This window comes from Phocoena sinus, chromosome 3 (genome assembly GCF_008692025.1).
Source record: "Phocoena sinus isolate mPhoSin1 chromosome 3, mPhoSin1.pri, whole genome shotgun sequence".
NCBI classification, from domain to species: domain Eukaryota; kingdom Metazoa; phylum Chordata; class Mammalia; order Artiodactyla; family Phocoenidae; genus Phocoena; species Phocoena sinus.
The window spans coordinates 4,470,142-4,480,176 of NC_045765.1; the positions used below are offsets into that span (position 1 = coordinate 4,470,142).

Consider the following 10,035-nt stretch of genomic DNA (forward strand, 5'->3'; position numbering starts at 1 on the left):
GAAGACCCCAGACGCAGATGGGCCCTGAGCCCCAGGGCAGTGGTCTGCTCCTACTCACCATACAAAGTCGAGGGCCCACCAGTGGGCAGGGCCCAGATACAAAGGAGTGAACCTTGGCCTTCGGTCAAGGTCAGGCCCTGAAGAGCCCCCAGGAGCCAGCAGCCCACGCCCCGGGGGCCAGCACACAGATCGGGGAACACTTCCAAGTCCTTTATTGGGCCGGCAAGGCCAGGAGCTGCCCTAGGAGTGGGGTTCCAATCTGGCGTCCATGGCGCCCCAGCCCCTGTTCCCGCCTGGGGCAGGCAGCTTCCTCTTGACAGGCTACTTGGTTCGCTCCTTCAGGTATTCCCAGCCCTCCTTGGAGTACTCCCAGGCCTTGGAGGGGGCCACGGACAGAGCGGACATCACCGTGATGATGCCTGTGGGGAAGGAGGGCCCAGCGCTTTCAGCAGAGAGTTTGAGAGGCACCACTTCCGGCTCTGTCAATTCCATGCAGGGAAACAGGTGGAGGCCACATATTGCTCCCACCTCCCTGGAATCTCCACTCCCTTTTCTCTTTCAGATCTGTTGGGGGCAGCGGGGCGGGGAGGCGGGGGCAGCAGGTGCACACAGAGCAGGAAGGAGAGTGATGGAAAGGCATGGCCAGGAAGGGAGGTGGGAGGTGGGAAGTATCTGGGGCCACTCTCCTGCAAGCAGACGGACCAAGGCCTACCTGAATTCCAGGACTCGCGGATGTGAAAGTTAAACTTTGGAGGGGCTGGGAGCTGGGAAGAGAGGGGAAGAAGGGGCTGGTGAAAGGGGAAGGCCTGGTAGCCCGCGCCTCCCTCACAGGCAGGGAGAGCAGCACATGCCCCAGTGTGGAGAAAGCCAAGCAGGGCTGGAGGGACCGGGGATCAAAGGCCACCCCAGAGCTGACGCCCCTGCTCCCGCAGAGCCGTGGCCTCAATCCAAGCTTGGAGTACCTGGGGTATCTTCAGGCCTGTCTGCTCGCACACGTACTGGCTGAACTGGTACACGGCTGTGGGGACCACCTCCTCAGCTTTCTGAAGGACCGCCTGGCTCTTGTCGCTGGGCCCCAGCAGCTCCTGGTCGTACACCAGGTAGACAGCGCCCCCAGCCACACTGCCCTTGATGAGGAACCTGCAGGCAGAGAAAGGAATCACAGCAGCTCAGCAGATTCTGCTGGCCACCTCCCGGGTCTAGGACCGCAGTTATGGGGGTGAGGGTTAGACCCCTAGGGGAAGGGGCGTGCCCACAGTCCAAAGAGTGACACACCTGAAGCCAGGCAGCTAATGCGGGAAGCACAGGGCATTTTGGGAGCCCAGAGGGGTGCCTGACCAACAGCACTTAAGGCGTGCAGGGATACTCAGCTCCATTTAACTGGTAAACTGAAGCCTGGAGAGAAACAGTGTCACTAAAGATCCCGCAGAGGGCAGGGAACAGTGAAAACTTAAGACTCCTGACCACCTTCTACCTTCCAGCCCCGAGGGATGCTCCGCGAGGAACCCGCGGGGGTTTTCTAAGTGTCCCTGGTCATTTCCTGTCATACGCAGCTCTGGGTGCGCATTAACCTCCCAACAAAGGCGTGCGGCATTCCCATATTACAGAGCGGGCAGCTGAGGCTCGGAGGGGTCTCGGGTACAGAGTGGGAAAGGCACGGACTCGCTAGGAAGCGGGAGGGGGGCGAGAAGCTCCACCCTGTCTGGACAGACACGGGAGACCTGACACTACGGGCGCCGAAAAGCCGATCGGGAGCAAACCAGATGGAGGGTGCTCGCAGAAGGGAACATTCTCGGGGCCTTGGGGCCCTCCTGGTGGCCCCACGAACCTCATCAGCGACCACACTCCGGATACCATGACCGCTCCGCTCCGCGCGCAAGGACACTTGGCTCGCCCGTCACTTCCGGTTGCGCCGTCGTAGAGGCCTCTGGGAGGCGTAGTCTCTTGTCAGCCGCAAAGGCCTCCGGGAGTCGGAGTCTCGGCACCTAGACAACAGAAAGAGGTTGCGGTCTCACTGCAAAACAACTGCGCGAAGCTTAGTCCTCAGGGCCCAGCCGCCGCAAAGCTGTCTGGGAAAAGTAGTCGGCAAGTCACGTGAGGCGCCGGACGGCTCGTTTAGCCACCAAGCCTCCTGGGAAATGCAGTCGGGGGCGGCACGGCCCTCGTGACGTGAGGGAAAGAGGAATCGGGTGACAAGAGTGGGGCCTGAGGGGGACCCACAAGATGTCGTCTCCCGCGCCGGCGCGGGGGACTAAGGGCCCAGGCACAGGAAGAGAGTGCCTGGAAGCCGGTTGTCACGGCAACACGCGGGCTGATTTGTATGAGAAAGGCGAGCCTTTAGTCACGTGATCAGGTCAGTGGTTGAGGCCAGAGGAGAGCTAGGCGGGAGGCTGTTGCCCGGCAACGCCTGGGAGCGGAGTCCCCACAGTATAGCCTCTCCCCTCGAGGAGGTGGGCTCGGAGTCGCGTGACTCAGACCCTACGGGAGGGGGCGCGGTCGGAGCCTGGCGGACGCAGTGGTGAAGTGAGGGCAGAGGGGCGCACGCGTGGCTCCTAGGCCCGGACCCCAGCCCCGCTGGACAGCGGGAGAAACTGAGGCCTGAGTGGGTGAGTTCGCGATTGGGAGAGTGCAGTGAGTCGCACGCCCCCTTTGTCCAGAGGGGAAACTGAGGCCCGGCGAGGTCAGGGGGCCGGTGGGTTCTGCGAGGATCGGGTTTCCTCCTTTTCTCCCCCATCAGAGCCTGGCTGTTTCATCCATCCATTCATCTATCCGCCCACTCACCCACCCAGTTTGCCAGCCAACCCCTGCGAGGGAACTATGGTCAGGGCCAGTTTGAGGAGAGTGTTGAGCTGTGGGGCCTCAGGGCTTTCCCTGGAAGTGCGGAGAGGTGGGAGAGTGTTCCCTGCTGAGGGGACGCTGGCGTGACTGGGTTAGGGCGAGGAGTTCACTTTTCTGAGAACTGATAGATTCATGGATAGGAAGTGGGGAAGATGAGGATGGACAGAGAGCCGAGGCCAGACCTGCTGGGTCTCGTGGGCTGAGGTGAGGAGGGTGTGGTCTCCATCTGGGGCAGTGGTGAGCCCTGGGAGGGTTTGGAGCAGGAAGGGACATCTCAGATGTTTTTGGACAAAGATCCCTATGGCCTTTCCTCTTTGCCCCATGCAGTTCAGAGGATAGAAACCCTAAGATGTGATGGGCTTGTGCCCTTTTCAGGGGAGATCCATGACCCCCTTAACTTTAATCACCTGGCCTGTTTATATCTTTCACCTTCTCCCTGGAACAAGTAAATGACACGGGCACCTCCATCTCCAAGCCAGTCCTGAGTGTCCGATTCCTTCTGGGTGTCTCCAGACAGAGTTATCTTTCTGGGCTCCCCCACCTCTCACCTCCCACCTTCCTCATATCACTCTGGGTCAGTCTATCTGTTGAGTACCTACTGCATGTCTGGCAGTTCAGGGCACAGAAGATCCAAAAGGGAGCAAAACAGAAGCAGGTTTCCATTTCCTTTCTGCCCTCATGGAGCTGAGTCTAAGGGGAGAGAGGGATCCTGAACAGGTAACAAATCATCAAGATGATTTCAGGGGATGACAAGTGCTGAGAAGGAGAAAAATTCTACAGGTGACCAGGAGAGGGGGTGACCAGGAACAGAGGTGCTTTAGAGAAGGAGGCCAGGGAAGTGCCCTCTGAGGAGGTGATTTTTCCAGCCAAGACTTGAAAGAGCAAGCCATTGAGTTGTATTTGGGAATACAAAATACAGCCTCGTAGAGGGAACAGCCAATGCAAAGGCCCTGAGGCAGGATGGTGAGTGGCTGGTTCCAATGAACAGTGAAGAGGCTGGTGTGGCAAAGCAGAGTGAGCAAGAGGGGCTGGTCCAAGCAGACCCTTTTTGGTCACCAAGGCTTTTGTTCTAAGTGAAACGGGCAGGGTTTTCAGTAGGGGAAGAAGATTGCTGCAGTGGTTCAGGTGAGCTAGATGATGACCTGGACCAGGTGGTGGCTCTGCAGATGGAGAAGGGGGGGCAGGGCCAGGGGCATCACCACTGGCTCTTCGAACAAAGACGCCGTTGGGGAAATGGGTGTGACTGGGGTGCGACTGTGGGCCAGGCCTGTGCCGGCCCCTCCTCTCTCCTGCTGCAGGCCCAGGGAGGGCCATGAAGGTGCTGCTGCTCGTGGGGCTGGGAGCCCTGTTCTTTGCCTATTATTGGGATGACAACTTTGACCCAGGTGAGTGCCTGGGGGTGGGGGTGAGAGGAACGTTCTGGCTGTCCTGTCCATCCCCCAAGCTGACCACCCCTACTCGCTGCCAGCCAGCCTCCAGGGAGCCCGTGTGCTGCTGACTGGAGCCAGCGTGGGTGTCGGGGAGGAGCTGGCATATCACTACGCGCGCCTGGGCTCCCACCTGGTGCTCACTGCCCACACCGAGGCTCTCCTGCAGAAGGTGAGACACTCCATCTCAAGTTTAATTGTTGGGGGTGGGGGGGGCGGGGAACAGGGCCTGGGTTTGAATCCCTGCAAACATTCAGGCTTCCTGTGTGGCCTTGGGTAAGTCACTTAATCTCTCTGAGGCTTAGTTTCCTCATTTGTAAATCAGAGACAATAAAAGGACCTTCTCCTGGGTTGTGATGTGGGGTTGAATCAGTAAGACAGTTGTAAAGCAAGGACTGTTCCTCACTAAATAGGAGTATTGATAGTAACCAAAGGCTGTGTGGATAGCTAGGGTTCTCAAGTTCAAAACAGCCCAGTGTTATTTCAAGGAAATGTGCAGCTCCTGGGGATGAACCTTCCAAAATTTCAAGAGGCCAGAAATCTCAAGATTTATTTGAAATCTGCGTTTTAAATGTTGATGGTTGAACAAGCAAAATGTCCCCTATTCTGGCCCATGGGCTGCCAGTTTGCTACCCCAGTGGTAACACTTCAGGCATGAGGTTGAATGGAACCTGAGGCTCATAGTAGGGGAGGGGGCTTCAGGCTGGGGCCCCTTTAGGGCTGGCAGGTGGAGGGGGGCCAACTGGGGTGGAGGGGCCCACGGGCAGCTCTGGCCCCCCCAGGTGGTAGGGAACTGCCGGAAGCTGGGCGCTCCCAAGGTCTTCTACATCGCTGCGGACATGGCCTCCCCTGAGGTGCCCGAGCGCGTGGTGCAGTTTGCGCTGGACAAGCTGGGTGAGGGGCGGGGCCTGGAGTCTGGGACCTTGGCCTAGGCCTTAGGGGCACGACCCAAATTGGGGCGGGGGTGTGGTAGTAACGGCCGTCTGAGGGCGGAGATTTATGGGTCCGGGGGCAAGGCTAGGGGTGGCGCCTCATGGCATCCAGTGGGTGGAACTCTGGACCGGGCCTCATTAGATCAGGGATGAAGCCTGGTTAGGGAGTAGGGCGGGGTCTCTTTGATCTTAGTTGGGGCGCTACCTGGGTCAGAGCTCATTGTGTCAATGCTCTGGCCGGAGCATCGCTAGTTCAGGGGGCAGGGCTATGGGTGGTGTCTCATAGGGCGCGGGGGGCGGAGCCTTAAGGACAGCTCCGGGCTGATGGGCCTCTCCGGGCCAGGAGGGCTGGACTACCTGGTGATGAACCACCTCGGCACCGCCCCAGCAGGCACGCGGGGCCGCAGCGCCCAGGCGACACGCTGGCTCATGCAGGTTCTCCGCCCCTCTGCGGCCCCGGTTCCGCCCTCCCGCCAGACTCCACCCTCTCACCATTCCTCTCTCGGGCCCTGCCCTTCCCAGCTCCAGACCCCAACTTTCCTGGTTCTAGGCTCCGCCCCAGGCTGGTGTTCCCCCTCGTCCATTCAGAACTCTGCCCCAGTCCTCGAACCCCGCCCCTACATACCAAGGCCCCGCCCCCAGGCTCTAGGCTCCGCCCCTGCCCCTTCTGGCCTTCGGTTCCTCCTCCGCCCGGTGACTCGCAGTCGCCACCTCCAGGTGAATTTCCTGAGTTACGTGCAACTGACTTCGTTGGCGCTGCCGAGTCTGACTGACAGCAAGGGCTCCCTGGTGGTAGTGTCCTCGTTGCTAGGTGCGTGTACGCGGGGCGGGGAGTGGGGAAGCCATGGGGCCGATGGAGGCGAGCCTGGAGTGGGCACGAAGGTTTCCCGGAGGAGGAGCAGCGGCGTGTGGCCGCTCAGCCACTGCCCTCCCGCGCCCCCAGGCCGCGTGCCCACGTCCTTCTCCAGCCCCTACTCGGCGGCCAAGTTCGCGCTGGATAGCCTCTTCGGCTCTCTCCGGCGGGAGCTGGACGTGCAGGACGTGAACGTCGCCATCACCATGTGCGTCCTGGGCCTCCAGGATCGCGCCTCGGCCGCCGAGGGAGTCAGGTGAGGCCCAGGACGCGAGCCGGGGCCAGGCTGAGCGGGGAGGGGGTGTGGGGGGCCGCTCAGCCGTAGCCACAGTCCCCACCGCACCCTCCTGTCCCCAGGGGCGTCACAAGGGCCAAGGCGGCCCCAGGGCCCAAGGCAGCCCTGGCTGTGATTCGTGGCAGCGCCACGCGTGCCTCCGGCGTCTTCTACCCGTGGCGCTTCCATCTGCTCTGCCTGCTTCGCGGCTGGATGCCACAGCCAAGGGCCTGGTTCATCCGCCAGGAGCTCAACATCACGACCCCCGCTGCTGCCTGAGCCCCTGGGCTTAATGCCCCTTCGTCTTCCCAGAAGAAGACCCTCCAGCCAGTCGTCCTGGAGCCCGGACAGACACCTCTGAGCAGGTGGCCAAGGGCCAAAAGAAAGTCATCAAGACAGAAAAGTAAACCTGAGAAAAACTACCAGCACCTGAAAACAGTCAGAACTCGAGGCGTGCCCGGCATCTTGTCAGGGACTTGGAAGGCAATTAAGTACCTCCGTCTTCTCAGCTGTCATTGATGATATGATTGCTGCTTCCATTTTGCAGATGAGCCAATTGAGGCTCAGAGAGGCTGTGTGACTTGCCTCAGGGCCCTGGCCCCGTCAAGCAGGTCACAACACTACTGAGCCACCCTTGGAACCCTCTCTATTTGCGACCTGAAACCACTGCGTCGCTGATTTGTTCTTTCCACTCACTCAGCCTCGGAGCATCCCACAACCATTTCCCCGAGCAGGGGAGCCCTCGAAGCTGTCGAGTTGATGGTGGGGTCTGAGGAGGGGGAAGAGGAAAAGAATGTTCTGGGCTGGATCCAGCCTCCCATTTGATAATAAAAAGCTTTCTTCCTTGCACATCTGTTCAGACTCCTTGGTCCTTCCAGTTTGCTGGTGGCAGGAGGTGAAGAGGGATGTGTGTATTGGTGCCAGAACTCTCACCTTCATTTCACAGGTGGAGAAACGGAGGCTGACAGGTGGACGTCATCCAGGAAGTCAGGGATGGAAGGAAGTGTAACCGATTGTGGGCCAAAGGCTATATTTGCAGCACGAAGAACATGGTTTGTGCACCAATAATGATAGCCTGCATCAGGCGCTACGCACTTGACATTCATGACATCTTCACAACCAGAGGTTAGTGCTACCATTGTTACCATTTTATGGATGGGGAAACTTAGACGGGAAGTCAGAGGCAGAAGCTGGGATTCTGACACTGACTGTCCCTCTTTAAGGCAACGTGTGGGCTGCACCTGCACATCACTGGTATTTAGATTCATGAATTAAAAATTGACACTTTCCTTAAAATGGTAAACCAGCAGTGCTCGCATAAAGAAAAAGCAACTGTAAAGATAAAAACTAAATGAAAGCAATGTTATTAAAACAAAACAATGTTTTGAAGAATGAAACAATGTTATAAACAGCTAGCTATGGGTGGGATAGGGAGGGTGGGAGGGAGACGGAAGAGGGGGGGTTATGGGGATATAAGTATAGCTGATTCACTTTGTTATACAGCAGAAACTAACACAACAATGTAAAGCAACTATACTCCAATAAAGATGTTTTTAAAAAAAAAAAACTAGTTCCTGTTGGCTGTCCAAGCCTCCAAGATTAGCAGGTGATCCAAGGGCTAACCCCAAACAGACCAGCCTCAAATTCATACTGTCTCTTGGAAATAAATAGGATTGAAAGATAAAAACCAGAAAAAAAGAATATTTTTTTGTTCCCACCACACCTCCTATCCCTGCACCTAAAATTACATCGAGTTATATCAAGTGCCACCAGGGGGCACTATATCACAACGCTTTCCTTAGCTCTAGCCCAGAGCTTGGCTTCATATATAGTAAAACCAATTTCTCCGATTGTGGAAATTTGAGTTTGTGCCAGTTATCATATCTTGCTCAAACAGTTTGGAATAGGTACTATTGTCATCATTCTATAAATGGAGAAATTCGAGTAGTGGGAGCTGAAGTCTCTGGCGCTGGGACAGCCTGCTGGCGGCAGAGGTTGGATTTCACCTCTCAACCCACCCGCAGAGGGAGACACCGCAGCAACAGCCACGCCCACCCGGTCCGACTACTGGTTTGGGCCCGTGAGGATAAGCGCGCATGCTCAGGGGGCCCACCGGGACGCCTCCAGCCGCCAGGGGGAGCCCGCGACATTCCTGCCTCTCTGGCCCGCGCCGCCCGCGGGTCGGTAGAAATCCCAGAGTTCGGTGCGTTTGAGACCCTTCCGTCGCGGCAGCCATTGAGGAGCAGCAGGTTAGTGAAGCCCAGCGCGAGTACCATCGGCTGCCATCCGGACCCTTGGGGCTCCAGTGCAGCTCGGGGGTTTGGTTGGGTGCAGCGAGCAAGCCCGGGGGAGCCGAGGCGCGGGGTTCCGGGCGGCGGGGACCGAGCTGGGACTCACCTCCACCCCTCTCTCCCCACCCGTGTCCGCAGCCATGGCTCTGCGCTACCCCATGGCCGTGGGCCTCAACAAGGGCCACAAGGTGACCAAGAACGTGAGCAAGCCGAGGCACAGCCGCCGCCGTGGGGTGAGTGCCGGGAGCGCAGTCGGGAGTCGAGTCCCGAGGGCAGTGGGGAGCCCTGGTGTCTTGTTTGTTTGCGGTACGCGGGCTTCTCACTGTTGTGGCCTCTCCCGTTGCGGAACACAGGCTCCGGACGCGCAGGCTTAGCGGCCATGGCTCACGGGCCCAGCCGCTCCGCGGCATGTGAGATCTTCCCGGCCCGGGGCACGAACCCGTGTCCCCTGCATAGGCAGGCGGGCTGTCAACCACTGCGCCACCAGGGAAGTCCAGCCCTGGTGTCTTAAACGGAAGAAAGGGGGTGTCAGGCTTGCGCAGAGCAGAGAGTGAAGATGCCGGTTACGCGCCTGCGCGGCGAACGCCCGCCGGGGCTAAGTAATGGGACCCACCTGGCCCGTGGATTCGGAAGCTGGGGCAGGAGCTAATTGGGAGCGAATTTTGACGCATGAGCAGGAGTTTGCCGAGTAGAAGGGTTTCTGGATCGGGGTTGGAATGTGGAGGGAAAGCGGATTCCTTGTGTGTCAGGTTGAGGAATCGTAGGCTCATGGGGGTTTATATATTTCTTCATTAAGCGGCCCCGACTCCACGGTGCCCAGCTTGTGTCCAGGGCGAGAGGGTTCTGGGCCTGTGGAACACCCTGTGCAAAGGCCGGGTGTGACGTGCCACTTTAATGTTGATAAGATTGGGGACTGGGGAGGATTTGGGCTTCCCTTGTTAGCAGACATACAACACTCCACCCGGAGACCCCCTCCGAGACCCGCCCTGACGCCTCCCTTCTCCCGCAGCGCCTCACCAAGCACACCAAGTTCGTGCGGGACATGATCCGGGAGGTGTGCGGCTTTGCCCCTTATGAGCGGCGGGCCATGGAGCTGCTCAAGGTCTCCAAGGACAAGCGGGCCCTCAAGTTCATCAAGAAAAGGGTAGGTAGGACTCCTGTTAGGGCCGGGGTGGGACTTGGGGCTTAGGCTCATGGCCCTCCTTGCCCGGCAGGTGGGGACACACATCCGTGCCAAGAGGAAGAGAGAGGAGCTGAGCAATGTCCTGGCCGCCATGAGGAAGGCGGCAGCCAAGAAGGACTGAGCCCCTCCCCTCTGTGCACAATAAAACTTTTCCAGAAACTTGGGGTTTCCTCTGCTGCCAGTGGGAAGGGGGGTGCCATCTGCTGGGGCACACGTGTACCTGGGCACCTTGGTGAC

At 58.7% G+C, this 10,035-nt stretch overlaps 3 protein-coding genes across 12 annotated transcripts; 2 read left to right on the forward strand and 1 right to left on the reverse strand.

Moving 5' to 3' along the window:
- Positions 1-194: 194 nt before the first annotated feature.
- MICOS13 (mitochondrial contact site and cristae organizing system subunit 13) lies at positions 195-2,229 on the reverse strand. The gene is made up of 4 exons (XM_032625182.1): positions 1,829-2,229; positions 963-1,140; positions 713-764; positions 195-419 (listed from the first exon to the last, which is right to left on the reverse strand). Exons 1-4 carry the CDS (start codon positions 1,855-1,857, stop codon positions 322-324), a joined length of 357 nt encoding a protein of 118 aa, XP_032481073.1. The 5' UTR covers positions 1,858-2,229; the 3' UTR covers positions 195-321.
- HSD11B1L (hydroxysteroid 11-beta dehydrogenase 1 like) lies at positions 2,226-7,431 on the forward strand. Of its 10 annotated transcripts, none has more exons than XM_032625177.1 (8): positions 2,352-2,606; positions 4,104-4,223; positions 4,307-4,437; positions 5,048-5,159; positions 5,541-5,632; positions 5,915-6,008; positions 6,141-6,306; positions 6,408-7,173. In XM_032625177.1, exons 2-8 carry the CDS (start codon positions 4,151-4,153, stop codon positions 6,601-6,603), a joined length of 864 nt encoding a protein of 287 aa, XP_032481068.1. In that variant the 5' UTR covers positions 2,352-2,606; positions 4,104-4,150; the 3' UTR covers positions 6,604-7,173. The 10 variants fall into 10 exon arrangements, with proteins under 10 accessions (XP_032481064.1, XP_032481068.1, XP_032481067.1 ...); XM_032625176.1 differs by having other exon boundaries at positions 2,445-2,606; positions 5,840-6,008; XM_032625173.1 differs by having other exon boundaries at positions 2,226-2,353; positions 5,541-6,008; positions 6,408-6,763.
- Positions 7,432-8,415: 984 nt separating this feature from the next.
- Positions 8,416-9,961, forward strand: RPL36 (ribosomal protein L36). Its single transcript, XM_032625183.1, has 4 exons — positions 8,416-8,573; positions 8,754-8,848; positions 9,625-9,759; positions 9,830-9,961. The coding sequence occupies exons 2-4, from the start codon at positions 8,756-8,758 to the stop codon at positions 9,917-9,919; spliced, it is 318 nt and encodes a 105-aa protein (XP_032481074.1). The 5' UTR covers positions 8,416-8,573; positions 8,754-8,755; the 3' UTR covers positions 9,920-9,961.
- Positions 9,962-10,035: the final 74 nt, after the last annotated feature.